A 17,936-nucleotide genomic window follows, 5' to 3' on the forward strand; every position below is an offset into this window, starting at 1 on the left:
GCGGATTTGCTGGCCAAGATGGCTGTTGTCTCGTAGCGAACCTCTGAACTGGCATTGTTTGTCGCTTTCTTCTTTCCCGCGGTTGCCCTCCGCTGTTTCGCGACACTTTCTATCTTTTCTGTGGAGAACTCTCCCGGCGCAAATCTCGTGGATTTCTGGGTTAGGACAGAGAAAAGCAGGCACCGTCCAGACAGAGATTCGACAGCAGACACACGGACTCGAACGATTTCTACGGGTCCTACTTATCGCTCGTGCGCGAGGAGCCACTGTCCGCGTGCGGCCGCGCGTCTGGTTGGTTGCCGGGACACGTGTTGAATCGTCACGATTTTCCAGTAAACTTTCCTATTTCCGTTGCACGTTTTTTTCTCGTCTGTCTTTCCGCCGTCTGGAACTTCCTGCGATCGTCCGTCCCTTCGTTTCTAGGCGATTCCTCTGCAAAGATGGCGCGCGTTGCTTCGTCCCCTGCTGCCGCTGTGTCGCGGCGAGCGACAGCGCTTACTTCGGTCTTTTCTTTCGCTGTTCTCTTGGGATTCCTGGCCATTCCCGCTCCCGTCGCCGCTCAGCTCAAGTTTGTCGGTCTCGGCAACTGGGGCTACGGCACGAGCGGCCAGCAGACCGTCGCGGAGACCTTGAAGAAGGTTGCGGCCGCGGAGCACATCAGCTTCATCACTTCCCCGGGTTCCAACTTCGTCGGCGGAATCTCGGGTGCGAACGACACCAAGTGGCAGACTCTCTACGAGGACGTTTACAGCGACGCCAGCGGCGCCCTGAAAATGCCCTTCTTCACCGTCCTCGGTGTCGAAGACTGGAGCGGAAACTACACCGCCGAGGCCCTCCGCACGCAGCTCACCTACGAGGTCACCAGCGACCAGCTCAAGGACGGTCAGCTGATGCCGGCCGATGCTCAGGAGGCTGCGACAGCTGTCAAGACCGGCTACCCCAAGTGGACGCTTCCCAACTGGTGGTACCACACCCTGATGCACTTCCAGGCCTCCACCGGTAAGCCAAACATAAGTCTGCGTCCTCGTAGACCCTCACCTTGCGAAACCCGACGCACGGATCATCGACGCAGCCGCATAGTCCTCACCTTCGCATATGAAGACACACAGCCCTAGAACGCACCAAGACACCCCTTCCAAACTATGCAACTTGCTTCGCGTCGCACTTCTGTCCGTCTGCCCTGAATTTCTTCTATATATATCCATACATACATACGTGCCCCTGTTAGTATTCCAGTCTCATTCCTGAATTCGCTTCTCCGTTGCTGGTCTGGTTCTTTTCATGTGCAAATTTTGTCTGTCTGTCCTTTGCTGGTGTTCGCAGGAAGCGCATTCATCAACTCTGGTCACAAGGACATGAGCGTCGGCATGATCTTCATCGACACGTGGGTGCTGTCCTCTTCGTTCCCCTTCTCGAACGTGACTGCGCGCGCGTGGGCGGATTTGGAGAAGACCCTGGAGATCGCCCCGAAGATCCTCGACTACATCATCGTCGTTGCCGATCGCCCCGTCTACTCGAGCGGCGCGTCAAAGGGCGACTCGATGCTTCAGTACTACCTCCAGCCTCTCCTCAAGAAGGCGAACGTAGACGCGTACATCTCCGGTTACGACTACAGCCTGGAAGTCATCTCTGTAAGTCCAGCGTTCACGGCTTTCTCTTCCACTTCCTCAGAATGCCTCACTTTTCTTGCCATGTCTCAAGTTCCTCGGCGTCGTGTGTATGGGTCACGGAGCTTGCCTTGGCAGAAGCGAGGCGGCGACCCGCCCTCCGGTGTCCGCGAGGCGCTTGAGTATCATCCGGCGCCTTTTGTTGTGTTCTGCCCGCTCTCAGGACGAGAACATCAGCCACGTGAGCTGCGGCGCTGGTGCGGCTGCGGCGGGCGCGTCGATCGTCAAGCACTCGAACAGCCTGTTCTACGCGGGCGAGCCCGGTTTCTGCCTCTTTGAGTTGACGGCTGAGGGCCTCGTGACGCGCATCGTGAGCGGGACCAGCGGCGAGACGCTCTTCTCGCACACGCAAAAGCTGAAGACTCGTCCCGAGCGCAAGTCGATCGACGCCTTCAACCTGGTCAGCCAGCTGCCCGAGGTCCGCTACTGGCCAATCCCCGAAATGGGCAAGATGCCTGGTCGCGACGTGTTTGTCCGCATCGTCGGCACGATCGGCCTCTGCATCGCCACCTTCTTCCTCTCGCTCACCCTCGCCAGCGCGGTCTCTCGCTACACGAAATAAGCGATCTCTCCCTTCCACGCTCATCCAGCAGGGCCCGCCGCCGCAGGCCAGACTCGACACACGCGAGCAGTCAACCTTTGTCTGCAGCAGGAAGCACCGGGCTGTTGGCGCCAAGCTCTTCTTCGGGAAAAGGAGGAAACGAACGTCTGAAAATGAAAGCGCGAATCACGCGTGCCACGCTTGGAACAACACACACACAGCGACAAAGTGGGGACGCCGGTCTCCATTCTGGGTGCCAACGCGTGTAGAGGCCTCCCGCACCCATGCATTCTTGTCGCGGTGCCTCGACAGCCGTCTGCAGATTCGTGTGCCTGTCCCTGCATCTGGATAGGAGGACGTGGACGCGGGCGCAGCGCTCACGAGAAAACGGCTTTCGCTGTTTGTGTGAGACCTTTAGTTTGTCGAGGTCTGTTCCACCTCTTCCTGCACCCGCTCCAGCGCCATAGCCAGCGTCAGCTCCCGACCAGGTTTTCATGTGGAGGCGCCGCCGTGGATTCCGAGTGAAGCCTCGCCTGGCAGAGTGCGGCGCGCATGCGCGTGTGGAGCAGAGGTGCGGAGAGAACACGTGCGTGCCTGTATGAGACAGGACAACCTCGTCTCTTGGGGAGATTTGCTTTTGTGGTTTTCTTGCGAGTTTTTTAGTTTTATGATTTTTTCGAAAGAGAGCACATACGAGGGATCGCTGGCCTTCTCTTGTCTCCTCTTGTTTTCCTTGTACCTGCTTTTCGCTCTCGCTTGAGAATTCGGACGCCTCGTGAGAGAGAAGCCCTCAAGCTGGTGTGTGTCAGTTTTTTGTTCCCCAGCGTCTGTCCTGGTCTTTCTTCGCGTTTGTCGGCTTATTTCTCAAACTTACCTCGTCCCTTCCATGCGCCTAAGCACTTGATACATATACTCAGGCACATATTGCTCTGAGGTCACCGTTACCCCGGACCTCACATACACGCAGCGTCTACCCTGCGCAGGCTAGACTGGGTTACTAGAACGTCGTTGGGAAGTCTGAGCACCGAGCGCAAGACGCGAGCGTTTCCGAGATGGAGTCCTGTGACGGTCGAATGCGGCAGCCTCATAATTCCACAGCGGCCACTGTGCCTAGGCACGGCTCCACAGGCATTCCAGAGGGACGGTGGGCTTAGCTGAGACTTCCGCCACGGCAGAGCCCATTTGGTGTAGTTGCAGAATCCCCGGAACGCACGCAGCAAAGTTGTGTTAGTCTGTGGCTTGCATTGACGCGGCCGAGTGTTCGTGCCCTCGTCCCCCTCTCGGAAGTTCTCCAGACGCTCGCGAGCCTTTCGTTGCTTTAGGTAACACCAGCTCCCACGCGGAGGAAAAGACTGTTGATTCTTCGTGATCGCGCCTTCTTTTCACTGATGGGGTAACTCAGTTGAGGTGTTTATCCGTTTTAGCGAGACATGAGGATCTGTGTAGGGTGCGCGGCTATGGGCGTGACTAGTGTCTTGATAGCGAAACAGGAGCAGAGATGTGACACCGACAACGACAGGATGCTGTTCCCCTAGTATTCACAGGACCACTACCTGGCACTTGTATGTGGCGCTTTTCGCTGTTCGACTAAAGCGTGAAACGTGTCGAGGCGCGGCTCGATTGACTGCGTTTCCTTTAGCACGGAATCTGCAGATCCCACCTTCCAGTCTTGGAACTCAGAATCGCTGCCGCACCCAAGTTCTCTCGGGCTCGTTGTCACTTCTGGTGTCTAGCAGGCATCCTCCTCGCAGATGAGATACCGGTAGTGATCAAACGCAGCGAACAGGAAGACGAGCACGTGCCTATCTCGTTTGCGGCCCTATGTGCACAATTGCTAGTGTAGAAAAACTGTGGAACTACGCCATCCACCGCCAGCGGTCAGTCTCCCTCCGCCCTCGAGAATGATGAACAATCGAATCGAAAACTGGTGCGGTCTCAAGACTCCTCGTACTCTAAAAGTTGGCTTTGAGGAAGCAGAAGTAACACCACCATCAGAGCTCGAGTACGAAGATCTTCCTCAGTGCCCAGTGGGACAAAGAGTGTGAGCGAGAGTTTGGCAAGCCCTGAAATATACTTGAGTCCTTGAGGCGACAGGAGCTCGTTGTGTTCGTTTGTATCTGTCGCTTGTGCGTTTCTCCTCTTGCTCAGCGTCTTGCCACAGGTTCAACGGTTCAATTCTGTCACGTTGTTTTACTGATGTCTCTGTATTTTCGCCTTCTCCCTCGTTTGCTCTCTCCCGCGACACCCCTCCCTCGCGAACGAGCTCTCTGTCCTTCGAGGGAACAGCCAAAAAGATTGACAGGAAGCGCATCTCTCCCGTCGGGGCTAAAGCCGCCGCTCGTTGCGAAGAGGGAGAGGAGGCGGTTCTTCTCAACGCAGAGTAAATATGTTTGTCTACGTTCAGTGAATGAAGGTAGTCTGATGTTTCCGAGAGCGGATGGCATAACAGAGTTTGTGGAACTGCGTTTCTGCATCGTCTTGTTTCGGTTCTCTACGGAAACAGGTCAGGGCTGGTAATAACGCCACCCTCGTTTGTGCATTGGGTGTCAGTTGCCCGTCTTCGGTTCACCAAGAGGTCCCTGACACCGTACTGTTTCAGGTTATTCGCTACGCGTGCTTGTATAAGCATTTGTTAACTCGCTCGTCGAGAGGGTAGACGGCAGCTCCTTATCTTGCTGGCATTTGCTCCTCCGTCTATCTTCTTTCCTGTCTCCCTCTTACGTGAAGCACAAGAGGCAGACAGGCTTGAGAGAGAGTCAAGATCGCGTCTGATAACTCTCTAGCTTGCACTTTCTCTGTTCCGTCCGTATTGGTTTGTCGGGTGTGCGTATAAACCAAGGTCGCAGGTACTCTTTTCGTGTCGTTTTCTCACGTGTGGACAGTGTCACTGCGGTGCGCGGGACATGCCTTTCTCAGGAAAGATTGCATTCCTGGAGTGTTCAGGAGGGTACCAATAAGAGAGGCGTCCGTGTCTTGTCTCGCTTCCTTCGAAGCCAGGAAGTTCTGTTGTTGACTTCGGCTGCCAAAGGGCAGAGCGTGAATACCCGCGGTTGTGTGAGTATTCCACAGTATATATACATACTTGTGTATGACCTGGTGAAGAGTATTCACTGCCACCATGAAGGCCTTTCGCTCTTTCTTGGGCTCCTCGTCGCTGTGTCTCGCTCTTTTCCTGAGCGGACTTGCTGTGCGCCAAGCTCCGGGAGGACTGCGAGGCGGGAAGCTGGCGGGCGTCGCGGCGTTAGGAAGCGCTGAAACAAACGTAGAAAAGACCGCGTCTGCCGAGCACGAAGCCACAGAAACAAGTGAGCTAGAATGGAGCGCAAGGCACGAGCAATACTTTTGAAAGGGCCTGAACTGACACCGAGGAAATCTGCATGCGGTAACGTGCTACCACGAGCTGCTCAGAGATTCTAGTAGAGTGATACCCTTGTGTATATGAGTCTATTCATGCTAGTCCAGTTCCGTGCATTTATTTAGCTCACTGTGTACTAAGTATCAGACCACGAGTAGTGCTAGGAAATAGAAGAGCGTGGATTGATTCTTGGGAAAACGACTTCATTCACCGCTTTATATCTACGCTGGATAGAAACCATGCTCGATTCCTCTGCTGAAGTCGCATCGCACGCCACACACACGTTATCGTCGTCAAAACATGCACAATAAGGTTGTTCACTAATATTTTGAGTGAAGATGGAACGCTACACATCCGACGGGCATTGTACTTGGACTCCCGCCCTTCGGTTTGACCTCAAGCGGTAGCATGGGCTCCCACTGCGACAACGCCGCGCGACCCCTGGTGTTTCCGTCGCCGGTGTTTTTCTGCTCTCAGTCTTGAACATCCTTTCCTCTACAGAACGCAGACTTAACCCCGAGGGCGACAAGGTGAGCGTCCCTAAGAAGGTATCCTCCTCAACCTCCGCTCCTCTCTACCGAGACAGGAGCTCCGTTCCTTGGCTAGAAAGCTGAAAGGACCGCAGTCCATACCTCCGCAAGTTTTCGCAAGCGAAAATGCTCTTCGCGCCGGTTATGCGAGCGCACCGTCAGATGGCAGGACTTCCCTTTGAATTGCATTCGTAATCAAGATCCAATGCATGCACAGATTTATCCACGCTCTCTATGGCACATGCCCTATATCGCCCTTACCAGAAAAATCTGAAAGATGAGCTCCGGTAGTCGAATGGGCCGAGTAGAAGCATGGATGCATATGCCTATCAGCAAGTGCTGAAACTACTACGCACACGCCCAAACACGCATGCGACACGCGTCAGGACATATATAGCAATATACGAGGACCCTGACAATTCCCTCTAGACTGTCTAGAAGGCGTACACCGAACTGAATGCCGCGGTACACACCCCCGGTGTAGACAGGTCCCACTTCCGACTCTGCGACCACCGAATATGGACAGACCTCGTGCTTCCCTCTATTGTCTCCTGCGGCGTACGCATTCGCTTCCTCAGACTGCCGCGTCACCCTCCAACTTGGTGTTGGCCGCCGCCGCACGCCGTCTTCGCGGAACTACGACGCCCGAGACCTCGGAGACTTTCTCCGGAGTGTCCTCGCCTTCCTCGCTCGACTCGCATTTTGCTTCATTCCACGCCACTTCCTCTCCCGTCCGCTTCACAAAGGAATCGAAGAAGCGACTGCACGCAGATGGAAAGGCAACAGCGCCTTCAGCGCCTCCGGCTGCCCATGCTTCGGCTTCAGCCTCCCGCGCGGATCCAACTCTCATCCCTGTGGGCCTCTCCACTCTCCTCAGCCCTCTGTTTCCGGACCCCAACGCCCTGGTCGCTTCGCTTTCTCGCTCCGCAAGTCCGCTGACGACTGCCGTCGACACGCTGGGCAACCCGTTGGCATTGATCAACGGCTTCTCGTCTGTCGCAGGCAGCGGCGCAACAAGTTTGAACGATCTCTCGGCGCTCCTCCGCTCCCGCGGCGTGCCTGCGCCAGACTTAGCTGCCCTGGCGCAAGGCGCCCTCACCTCCGTCGGTCTGACGCCGGCGCTCATCGGCTCCGCCACGCGCGCGAGCGAGGAGACCGCCGGCGTCGCGGCCCCCGAGGGCTTGTTGAACCCCAACGGGAACTCGCTGCTAGAGAGCGTCCTTGGCGGCGGAAACGGAGCGCTGGGAAATCTCGGCGGAGACCTGCTCGGTGGCCTCAACGACGGAAATGGAAACGGCGGCTTGCTCGGCGGCCTTGCCGGCAATCTGCTGGGGAACGGCGGCGGTTTGGGCGGCGGCCTCTTTGGCGGGAATGACAGCCGAGAAGACCGATTCGACGCGCTGGGCTCGTCGCCCAGCCGACCAACTGGAAACGGGCTCTTTGGCACCAAGAAGAAGTGCTGCTCCGAGTGCAAGCGCGGCGACCTAGACTGCCTCGCGGACTGCGAAAAAGGCAACTGCACGCAATCTTCCACGTAAGACTTACATCCATCTACCTCTGTGCCCCACGGGGGGGGGGGGGGAACTCGCGCACGGCTACGTAACTCGACCTGCCTCACCGACACACACGTCTGTCTACATGCGTTGTTCGTCTGCGATTCCACCGAGGCTCTGCCGCCTCCACACGCGCTCGCCCGCGTATGCTGCAGATCTCTGTCTCTCTCCGAATGCGTCTGGCCTTTGCTCCATTCCAGCATCCTCTGCGCAGACAGCTTTTTTCTGCGGAGGCGTCTGCGTGTTTCCAGATGCGAGGCAGCTGAAGAGGGGGCGTATGCGGCGTACTGCCAGGAGCGTTGCGGCTCTTCGCTTGGCGGGTTCGCAGCTCCCCGACCCCTCGCACCCGGGAACTGCCGCAGCAGCTGCGCGGCTGGCGTGGCCCTGCGGTGCCAAAAACGCATGTGCAAGGACTACGGATGCACCGACACCACCTGCGCACGCAAGGCGCCTCTCATGTGCGGCTGAAACTCACACACGAGAGAGAGCGGATAGGCCCCTCCTCCTTTGATCGACACGGCGCTTGAACGAGTAAGGGAGGACCTGGCGCTGGCTCCGTGTGCGCAGCAGGGTGTGTCTGAGTTTGATGGAGCGGTCGAGGGGGCCAGATGCCGCTTCTCCACAGGTCTTGTGAACGCAGACGTGCAAGCGTATACCAGCTTGTGCGCTCTCCTAGATCAATGTGCATGTGCGTGTGAACTCGTTTTGTGAGCCGCTGCGTCGCGCTCTGCGCGCTTCAAACGAAGAAGAAAGAGACAAAACGAACGCGTCTGTCTGCGCTCGAAGCCAAGCAAGGCCTCGCGATCTGGGCGGTGCTACGAGCGTCGAAGGGCGAGCGGCCTTTCTTTCTGCAAAAATGGATGACATCCCTCGAAGTGCGAACCAAAGGACAGCCCTTTCTCCTCTCCTCTCCCTGTGTCATTCGCGCGCCCCTTCGCTCGCCGGATATACGGGAATTAAAAAAAATGGGTCTCCCCAAACTCAACACAAGCCCAGACAGCCGCAAACACGTGGAGTCATGCGATGCACGCGCCGCAAAAATCTTTTAACACTCAATGACACGAGCTAGTTCAAGCTCTTTCAAGACACACACACACACACAAAACGAAGATCACCCCACGTATCATCCACGCTCGTCCACAGCACCTTCGAATACCTGCAGACTGCAATGCCCGAATAAAAGCCGAAGCCCCAGAGCTGCGGTCGCCGCTTTATGACCGCCACGCAGGGCACGCTGTCGCCCGCGGGCTGTCTATTGGAGAGTCCATCTTGCTCTTGGTTGCACACGCGAAAGAGCTTCACTGCGTTTTAGAAAACTCAAAGGAGGGAACTCTCGCCAGGTCGCGGAAGCGCTTGACAGCTTCTTGCAGAGGAAGAAGTTTGCCTTGGGTCGGATCGTCGCGCTTGCCGTCCTCCTCAGGCGACCGCCGCCACGTCCTAATGACACACGCAATGCGCAGAGGAAAAAATCTGAGACGCGGGCAATACGTTCACAAGCATGTAAGGAACACTCACACAGATGGCGACACAGGGATCCACAAATATATACACGCACATATGCCAGAGGCACACGGATGCGATACATGTACCCCGAACCACATATGTATACGTATGTGTATGTGTGAAAGTATCAGTGCATACTGTGTGCGGGAGACCGCCGTTCGGGGACATCTTCACGAGCTCCTACGTGTTTCAGTGGATGCTTTTCGCTGCCCTCTTTTCACTCTCGACCTCGCCCGCAGCCTCCCTTTCTTACTTGGTGAGGACGGTCACGCTTTCGGTCTTGGCTTCGCGAGGCCCGACCAGGAACACCAGCGGGACGCGTCGACGCGCGACTAGATCCCTGAGGACAGAAGAAACTTCAGGAAGGAGCTGCAAGAAAGAACTCAAAAAAGGAAAAAACCTTCACTGCACTGCTGCGGGAGGCGTATACATGTCGCGACCGCGCACGCGGCTCCTCGGCCGTCCTGCGCGCCCGCGGGGTGTGCGGCCCTGCACAACAAGGGCCTCGCGGGGCAACATGACCCTGACTACCTGCCTCCGCGCGAAGATAAAAAGGGCTTTCGTCCTCTCGCATCCTTCGGCGGTGAGATACGAAAGCAAACACTAAGTGAAACAATCTGGAAAGACGCCGCGGAAGAAACAGGCAATGCACACCGCCTTACTTGAGCTTCGTGCTGAGGTGGAGGGGCCTTAGGTCGAGGAGGATGTCGCCGGAACCCAGAGACTCACCGCCCCCCGCGTCTGCATCTGAAGCGTCGTCGCCAGCCCCTACTTGAGCTCCAGATTCGAAAACCGAGACGCTCGCTCTGCGAAGAAGACGGGCGACGCGACGCGCGTAGTTCTCGCATGCCGAATCCACACCAGCAGACCCCGTAGCGACTACAGCAGCCTGGACGAGAAAAACAAGAGAAGACACCCAAGCGCTGAGCGGCAAGGAGGGACACGCGACGAGGAGATAAGACGACGGCGCTCTTCGCTGCCCCCTGCGCGCCAAAAGCCGGTCGTGCGCCCACCGCAGACCAGCGACACCTCACGCGCGGCGAGAGACGCTTTACAAGGCGCTCACAACCCCCCACCAACGGATCCAAGCAGAGGAAGTCTACTCCACAATGAAGAGCTCCACGCAAAGGACAGAGCCCTGTTACGTTGAGTTCATGCGGACGGCGAGAATGGATTTGTTTTTCAAAGAAAAGGGAGTTTTACCGTTGCTGAACTTTCATTGACATGTTAGTAACATACATACTAACAGAGCCCCACTCTTCATGGGATTACTTTTTACCCGGTATAATATGCTAAAAAGGGACAGGACCGAGCCCGAACGAGAGAGGGCACGCGGACGAATCGAGAGGGCGGAGATCGAGGGAGGATCTCCACGAGAGCGGAGAGCTTGCGGCGGACACCGCGTCCTGGGTCAACTCACCTTCACAGGAGCCAGCCAAAGCGGCAAGTCTCCTCGTCGCAGCTCGAGCAGGAGGGCGAGGAAGCGCTCTAGCGACCCAGCGGCAGCACGGTGAATCAAAACGAGCGGGTACGCGAGAGACGAGGCCACGCCGGGGTGCCGCCGAGAGAACAACCGCTGCAGACGTTGCGGCTGGAGCAGGTCCACCTGCGAAAGGAAGGCAAACCGAGGCCCAAACAGAGGCGACGCCGGCGCGTTTCTTCGTGCGCGGGAGAGGGAACGAACATCGCGCCCACACAGCAGCATGTGAAGCACACACAGCGGATCCTTCCCGCGCTGTTTTGCCAAGCATCGGCGCTCCACGCACTTTTCACTACCCTTCGTCGCTCGCTCTTCTGCTCGTCCAAGACCTTCTAAGACCCTGAACCCTTTTGCGACCGTATCTCTCACCGCAGTGCTCCCTTTCGCTGTCGCATCGTCCTTCTGCTCTGGTGGTTTTTGCGTTTTTTCTCGGCGTGCTCACCTGGATCGTTCCTGTCTGCCAGCGCCGGCCCTGGCCATCGGGTACGGAGAAGTCGAGCTTGGGGCCGTAGAAGGCCCCGCCCTCCTCGTCTCGCGCGACCTCCACGCCCGCAGGCAGCACGGCTGCCGCGGCCTCGAGCAGCCAACTCTGAAAAAACGAATCTGCGACGGCAATCCGACGTGACTGCTCTTCGTAGATGCGCAGACAGATTTTTTTGAACCTACTAGGATCGATGCACACGGTCGCTCGACGCCTGCCTGGGCGCCGCCGCGGTTGGCATAGCTGCGCCGCTGGAGTGCTCAGGCGCGTTGCAGATGCCGCACGCCTCACTGGCTCCTGCACTGACAGCTACCGCGCAACCTCTCAGCTAGGGAATGAGACACCGCTGGGATGCTCGCGGAGGAAAGAGCCGGCGAAGAGCGCCGAAACGCGACGCTTGAAAGCCTCAAAGGGTCGACGCCACAGAGCAGCCGCACCCGACAGACCGCGACTACAGAAGACAGGCCCTTCACCGCCTCCCGGTCCACACAGGCGGTGCGGGCTGGAGAATAACAGAGAAATAAGAGGGAGAAACCAATCTAAAATGGTAAAACGAGACAATGAATCGTCGTAGGGGAAAAGGGGACTTTGTGTGCACTCACCTCGGCTTCGTTCCAGTTTGCGGCGAGATCAGAAGAAAGTGCAGATTGAGACCTGGCAATTGAAGACAAATGATCAAAATGCAAGAAAAACAGAGAGAATATCCTTCAAAGTGAATCTGAAGGCCCCACACCAACGCCTGTATGCACTTCAAACTCGTGCGGGTAAAATGTCTGAATGCCTTGCTTGGCGACCAGTCACGCACTGTGAATGACAGGCATGCCCATGCAAAAATAATCTAAAGACTCTTGCTTTTCCCTCTTGCTTTTCCTTGGTTCAAGGCAGTGAAAAGGCGACTCATGACCGAAAGCGCCTACAGCACAGCGTCATTGCGGCGGTGGAAAGAGTGCTTGTTCCTTTTCCGCTCTTCATCCCCTTCCACGCAGGTCTTTGCCCCCTGTGCACAAGCTTCCAAGCCTCTCGACAGGGTGTTCATCGCGGAAGCGAGGCGACCACAAAGCAATCTTTTTCTCGGTTTTTTGAGTCTCCTATTATTCGTTCCGGCGCGTGACGTCTTACCGCGTCCCGAGCGAGACCTGGATCAAGTCTCGGGGGATTTCGAAGATCTCAATGTACAGATGCAGAATCGCCGAAAGCTGGTTCTTGATTTCCGGGACGGCCTGGCGCCGCGTGCAGAGAATGTGCCCGTCGTCCTGCGAATGAAGTCGAGAGAAAAACGGGAGAAAACTGGAATTCGAAAACTCCGGGCGAACGCGAGGCGAACGAGCCAAGACGAGCGTCGCACGCGTCAGCACGCCCAGCAGGAAATGGCGCAGGCGACGCTTCGCCGCATCGAGAAAGGGGAGGAGAAGGAAATAGGGATAAATGAAGAAAAATTGGGAACGCAGAGGGGATAGAACAGCCAGGCACGGAGCGAATCCCGAGAGGCAGTGAGGAACACCTCAACACGACATCGCACGAGGAAAAACAGCTGAAAATACTGGAGCTCAACTGCGGCACCGAGACTCCTGGGGTTTTACAAAGGCTTTAAAGACTCGCGGTAGTTTTACAGACCACCGAGCATTCATCCTAGTTTTATCGAAAGCGTATAGACCTTGAAAGTTTAGGGTTTTGGGCATCCAATGCGGATCTGGAGCATGAATCACTTTCTCTAGAGCGTGGGGTCGGTTTTCTCCCTTGTGAAGCGAAGTCGCTGTGCATAGAAAACTGGCATCTGAAATCCCATGAAGCATCACTCTCCCCTGCCCTTTGTCGCACCTGAGTGAATTCTCGCAGGCGGAAGAGTCCGCACAACGCGCTTCGCCGTTCTCGGCGGAAAACGCGTCCGAACTCCGAAATGCGCATTGGCAGGTGTCGAGACATCTCACACGACTGAGGCATCTCTTGCGAGTCGCCGTCGGCCTCCGCAGCGGCTGAGGACGACCCAGAAGACGCGACAGCAGACAGATCTTCAGCAGAAGACGGAGGCGACGAAGGCCGCGGAGCTGCGTACGCTGCGGAGAGCAGAGAGGGCGACTCCTGCAGAGAGGATGCACAGATGGAAAGGCCGCACTCAACATAGGTGTAGGAGACGTTGAGAGGGATTGTGAAGACCGACCGGAGGGGAAGAAGAACCTCCTTCGTTTCGCTCATTATCGCCATCCAACGCGTCATCCCTCCAGCACCCGCGCGATCGCTCGCCTGCCTCGTTGCTGAAAACGGGCATCCCTTAGCCCTCCCCCTCAGCCTTCTCTCCCTGTGCTCGCTGTGAGTCATCTCGCTTAAGCATTTTCCGCCCCTCCTCTTGAGCTGCTTTTTCGCTTCTGCGCTTCTTTTTCTGTCGCTGTCTTGCCTTTCTTGTCTGTCCCTTCATCTCCATTCGGCCTTCCGGGCTCACCAGCAAAAAAGGAAGCGCGTAGTCCAGATGCATCGGGCAACTCATGGGCTTCAGAGACAGCCGAAACGCCGCGTCTCGATCTTCCCCCCTCTCCGCTGCTTGGCTGTCCTCTTCTGCTTTCTCCTCCGCCTCCTTGTCGCCGAGTTCCGGGACCCCTGCAGCGACGTTTCCTTTTTCTAGAGTTCTCTCTTCTGCTTCCGCGGGCGAGTCGATGCTCCACATGTTCGCGCGGTAGCGACTCCAGTGGCCGCTACGCTGCCACAAGCCGCTCTGCGCGAGGGACGGGGTTGAGACCTGAAACAGAGCGAAAAAGATTCGAAGGCTAGACAGAGAGCGCATGCAAATGCAGCTTTACAGGTGTAGACAGAACAAGTTTTGGAGAATTTTGCAGACCAGTGCACGGGAGACGAGCGCACTGCGCGGCGCCTGCGACTCAGTCGAAACCGCGCGTGATGGCGGGCGCCGTTTCCCCATGCCTGCACATATATCGGCCTCGGGAGGAAGCGAGATGCGCCACTCCACAGCACGAGTGGAGACCGATTCCGCACGCACGAACGCGCCTCTCACAGCATGCGACTTTTATTCTCCCGCACGCAAGGGCGACATTCTGCAGGTAAACGAGGCGACTCCTGCACGGTTCTATGGTGTAGCGGTTAGCACTGCGGACTCTGAATCCGCCGACCTGGGTTCAAATCCCGGTAGGACCTAAAGGCGCCTCAGTCTCTGCATGTATTCGGCCTCGAGCCGAGGAGAACGAGGAGAAACAGCCTCACCGTAGCGCTCTTCAACGCCCTGTTGTCTGCAGCCCTCCGCAGGCATCTCTGCTGGCTGTCTACCCTCTCGTAAGCGCAGCCGCAGGCGCCTAAACGCTTCGCTTGCCCCGCCTTGTGGCAGGAATGCCCCCCTGCCCTCACACGCATTGCCACCCACTCCACCCGCCTAGCTGTCGCTCTGATCTCGTTTTGCAGCCACGCATCGCTTAGAGACGGCCTTCCCTCCCCAGGTATATTCATGTGCACGCAGCGCAAAATCTAATACGACTGAAGCCGCAGGCGACTAAAAACCTTGTCAGTGACTTCGGAGAGGCCGGTGTTTTTTTCGAGTCACGCGCACACAGATAGAAACACGCTTGCGGACGCCTCTGCAGACCAGAAGACACATGCACGATGCAGGCGACCCCCTCTGCGTTCCTCAGATAACCACACACATATAAAAACACTGTACATATAATACGTCCAAGCATGCATATTTGTCTATAGAACCGCATAAACATATATATTCGCGAATATGCGTGGATATTCCCGAGAGAGGCGCGAGACGATCGCCGCGCAGAGGCCGAGGAGCTGCGACTGGGTTCGGTTCGTCTGTGCGGCTCTCACCTCTTGGAAGCGGAAGACGCACTGAAGCCTGCGCAGGACGTTCTTCAGATTCTCAATCACCTTCCAGCCTTCAGGCAGGAACACAGGCCCCACCGCGCCAACGTCGCTCGCAGGCGGCACGACGAACAGCCCCATTTCCCGCCCCAAAAGGCGGTGATCGGTGCCGCGCGGGGCAGACGCCGGGGCCGCGCCCGAAGGGGACTGCGGGAGGGGCCCGGCGGAGGCCGCCGCCGCGGAAGCCGATTGTGCCGCGCGGGCAGACGAGAGAGACGACAGACAGGAGACAGAACACAGGGAGGACGACGCGCCAGAGGGAGCCGAAGGAGCTCGCGACTGCCACGACCGACGCGCCCAGAGCGACGCGTGGAGGAGAGACGAAGTCGAGCAAAAAGAAGAGAGAGATGCTGCGGCACCCAGCGCCGACGCCGAGAACCGGCTGACGCGCGAGGTGAGGAAAGAAGCCGCGCAGAAAGGAGCAGAGAACGCGGGTCTCGTGGTCGCCCTTGGGGCACCCCCTCCCCGTATGAAAGGGGAGACTTCCCGCTTGACTGCAGAGGAAAGCAGAGACGTCGCGCTCGCTTCTCTAGCCGAGTCCGCTGCCACAGCCTGACTCTCAGATCCGCTTTTTCCTTCTTCTCCCTCGTTCTCTGCGGCGGTGGCTCCCTCCGCCTTCCCCCGCGCCGCAAAGGGCCGCTGCTTCTTCGCTCGTTCGTCGGCGAAGCGCGCTTGTTCAGCCCAGAATGCAACTTCTCGTTCGCCCAGGGCAGACAGCGAGAGCGTTTTGAGGCCACCGGCGCCCGCCGTGTTCCCACCGATCGTGTGGTGGGGCTTCCGCCGCAGCTTCATGTGCCGGCGGATGCGCCTGCTTTTCTTCTGGCGCTGACTTCTTCTCTTCTCTGCATGGCTAATTTGACCCCCCGAGCCACCCGCCGCGTCGTCTGCCTCGGAGGACTCTTCCAGACTCGACTTGTTTTTGAGTGAGGCAGCTGCGCGGCGGGGTGCCCCGCGAGCGTCTCGCCCCGGTTCGCTCTTCCGCGAGGCTCCCCCTTCTGCTGCCGCGTCTTCCGCGTTTTTCCCGTTCTTCGAAAGCGGCGCGCGGCCTACGCGCTTCAAAGCCACGCGCGAGAAGACCGGCAGATCCGGAGGAGCCTCCAAGAGAGGCGGATTCGGATTCGAGACTGGAAAAATCCAGCGCACAAACAGCCGCGAAGAGAAGGGGCGAACGAGAGGGCTCGAAGACCGCGCCGCGAAGGGCAGCGGACGCGCAAGAGAGAAAAACGAACGCGGGACGAAAGACAGACAGCGCCGAGAAACCGACGAGGAAGACGGAGACAGCAGCAGACGAAGAGACGGCGAAGCGAGGAAGGTGTGCATCTGCGGGAGAGGAAAAAAAGAAGGCCAACAAGCCTTTTGATAAAACAAGCGATGAAGAGAGCGAGGCATGCAAGAGTGAGCAGAGAGGCAAGGGTAGTTCCCTACGGACGACGGAGAAAGAGAAAGACCGGCGGCAGAGAGGAGAGGAGCAGACGGGCCAGCGAACACCGCGCGTGATGCGCAGTTCGCGGGAGACTGCAGAAACGCAGACGAGAAGTGGAAGCAAAAAACAATAAAGCAAACGAAAATTTTTCCGCTCCACCTGGGCGCAGACGGGCGGAGACAGCCGCAATTTGAAACAGCCGCCACAGAACTGGAAGACCAACGAGAAGAGGGAGAGAACGACGAAGAGCTCAGCGGCACACGAGGAAGCGAGGCAGGTCCGCAGCTGGGTGAGGCAGCATCAGACGGCGCCAAAAAATACCGTGGAAACGCCGCCGAGGATGAGGGCTGCGGCACGCCCGCGACAAGAAGAGACATCTTGAATTGTCTCCACAGCCTTGCGACGGCAGAGGCGCGCGCCTTCGGCCGTGCGCCGCGAAGAGATCTTCCCCCCCAGCCCAGAGGACGCCCTGCCCCGACATGTCGACGCACACGCCGCAGAGCGCGGAGAAGGCGATCGCGAGAGCGATACGGCGGAAAGAAGACATGAGATCTACGAAGAGAAAACTGTGCCGCATCAAAGGCAGACGCAGAAGGCGCTTCAGGAGGGACATTCGCAGAGGAGCAAACGGCCACAGTGCGCCGCTTCTCCCGACGAGAGGACGATGAAGTGCGAACCGACGAGGACGCCGGAGTCGAGAGGCGACATGCGCAAGGAAATCCGCATGATAAACCCGCGGTTGCCGCGCAAGAGGGAGAGAAAGAGGACGAGGCGGCTACCTGCAGAGAATATTCGCAGTTTGGAGCGCGTGAGAAGCGTTCGGCGACTGGAGAAGACAACCGATTCGGGGGGATCCTTGTAAGGCCTCGCCCGCCAGTGCACTCTTTCTCCTTCGGGCCCTCCCGGCCTCGCTGAGAGAGGTCTTCACTCTGCATCGCCTGTGAACTTCGGCTTCTTTCGCCTTTTCGGCTCTCTCGCCGCGCGCGCCTCCTGCGCGGAGGACCTGAAAGCCTTCGCTGCGCAGTCCGCATGACCCCAATTCTGCTTCCCGCCAGCTTCGCCTTCTTCATCACAGAAGAGACCTGCGGCCCGAATGGGGAAACGATGAAAATCAGATGATCCCGGCGTGCATTTTCCCGCTCTCTGCCGGAAGGTGGATAAAAAAAAGAAGCAACGAAGAGCCGGCAGAACGGGCCGAAGGAGAGCGCCCGCGAGGCGCGACTTGCGAATGAGGGAGGCGAATCTACTCGGCTGGAAAATCAAGCAAAGAGTAACAACTGGTTAGGCAGGAGCATGCCCTGCGGAGGAAAAGAGGAAACATCGGACCGGTTACTCTTTTCTTTGATCGATTGACGCGCAGATCACACACTTTCACTCCCAGCCCCTACTGGAGTGTATGTACACCCCAGACAGGGGGGCCGGTTTTCGCAGCCCCAGCGCTAACGAAGACAGAAGGGGGACGGTGCGCGTAAAAAGTGCCTTTCTCGGCGCTCACTCTCCTCTGCTGCCGTGTGGCTCCAACTGGAGACACCA

The 17,936-nt window shown here is 57.7% G+C and overlaps 3 protein-coding genes and 1 non-coding gene across 4 annotated transcripts; 3 read left to right on the forward strand and 1 right to left on the reverse strand.

Annotated features, from left to right (window-relative positions):
• Positions 1–440: 440 nt before the first annotated feature.
• Positions 441–2,229, forward strand: BESB_040000 (acid phosphatase GAP50; the record flags this gene model as incomplete). The annotated part of the gene is made up of 3 exons (XM_029362586.1): positions 441–999; positions 1,324–1,631; positions 1,831–2,229. 3 exons carry the CDS (start codon positions 441–443, stop codon positions 2,227–2,229), a joined length of 1,266 nt encoding a protein of 421 aa, XP_029221551.1.
• Positions 2,230–5,326: 3,097 nt separating this feature from the next.
• On the forward strand, positions 5,327–8,114 carry BESB_040010 (uncharacterized protein; the record flags this gene model as incomplete). Its single annotated transcript, XM_029362587.1, has 4 exons — positions 5,327–5,513; positions 6,041–6,093; positions 6,672–7,627; positions 7,898–8,114. The coding sequence occupies 4 exons, from the start codon at positions 5,327–5,329 to the stop codon at positions 8,112–8,114; spliced, it is 1,413 nt and encodes a 470-aa protein (XP_029221552.1).
• An 830-nt stretch (positions 8,115–8,944) lies between these two features.
• Positions 8,945–16,300, reverse strand: BESB_040020 (tRNA ligase class II core domain (G, H, P, S and T) domain-containing protein; the record flags this gene model as incomplete). Its single annotated transcript, XM_029362588.1, has 10 exons — positions 8,945–9,083; positions 9,403–9,489; positions 9,812–10,038; positions 10,570–10,755; positions 11,072–11,218; positions 11,713–11,764; positions 12,230–12,363; positions 12,929–13,189; positions 13,548–13,841; positions 14,927–16,300. The coding sequence occupies 10 exons, from the start codon at positions 16,298–16,300 to the stop codon at positions 8,945–8,947; spliced, it is 2,901 nt and encodes a 966-aa protein (XP_029221553.1).
• BESB_041270 lies at positions 14,183–14,254 on the forward strand. Its single transcript has one exon. It is a non-coding gene; the product is annotated as a tRNA-Gln (tRNA).
• Positions 16,301–17,936: the final 1,636 nt, after the last annotated feature.

This window comes from Besnoitia besnoiti, chromosome II, assembly GCF_002563875.1.
Source record: "Besnoitia besnoiti strain Bb-Ger1 chromosome II, whole genome shotgun sequence".
Lineage (NCBI taxonomy): Eukaryota > Apicomplexa > Conoidasida > Eucoccidiorida > Sarcocystidae > Besnoitia > Besnoitia besnoiti.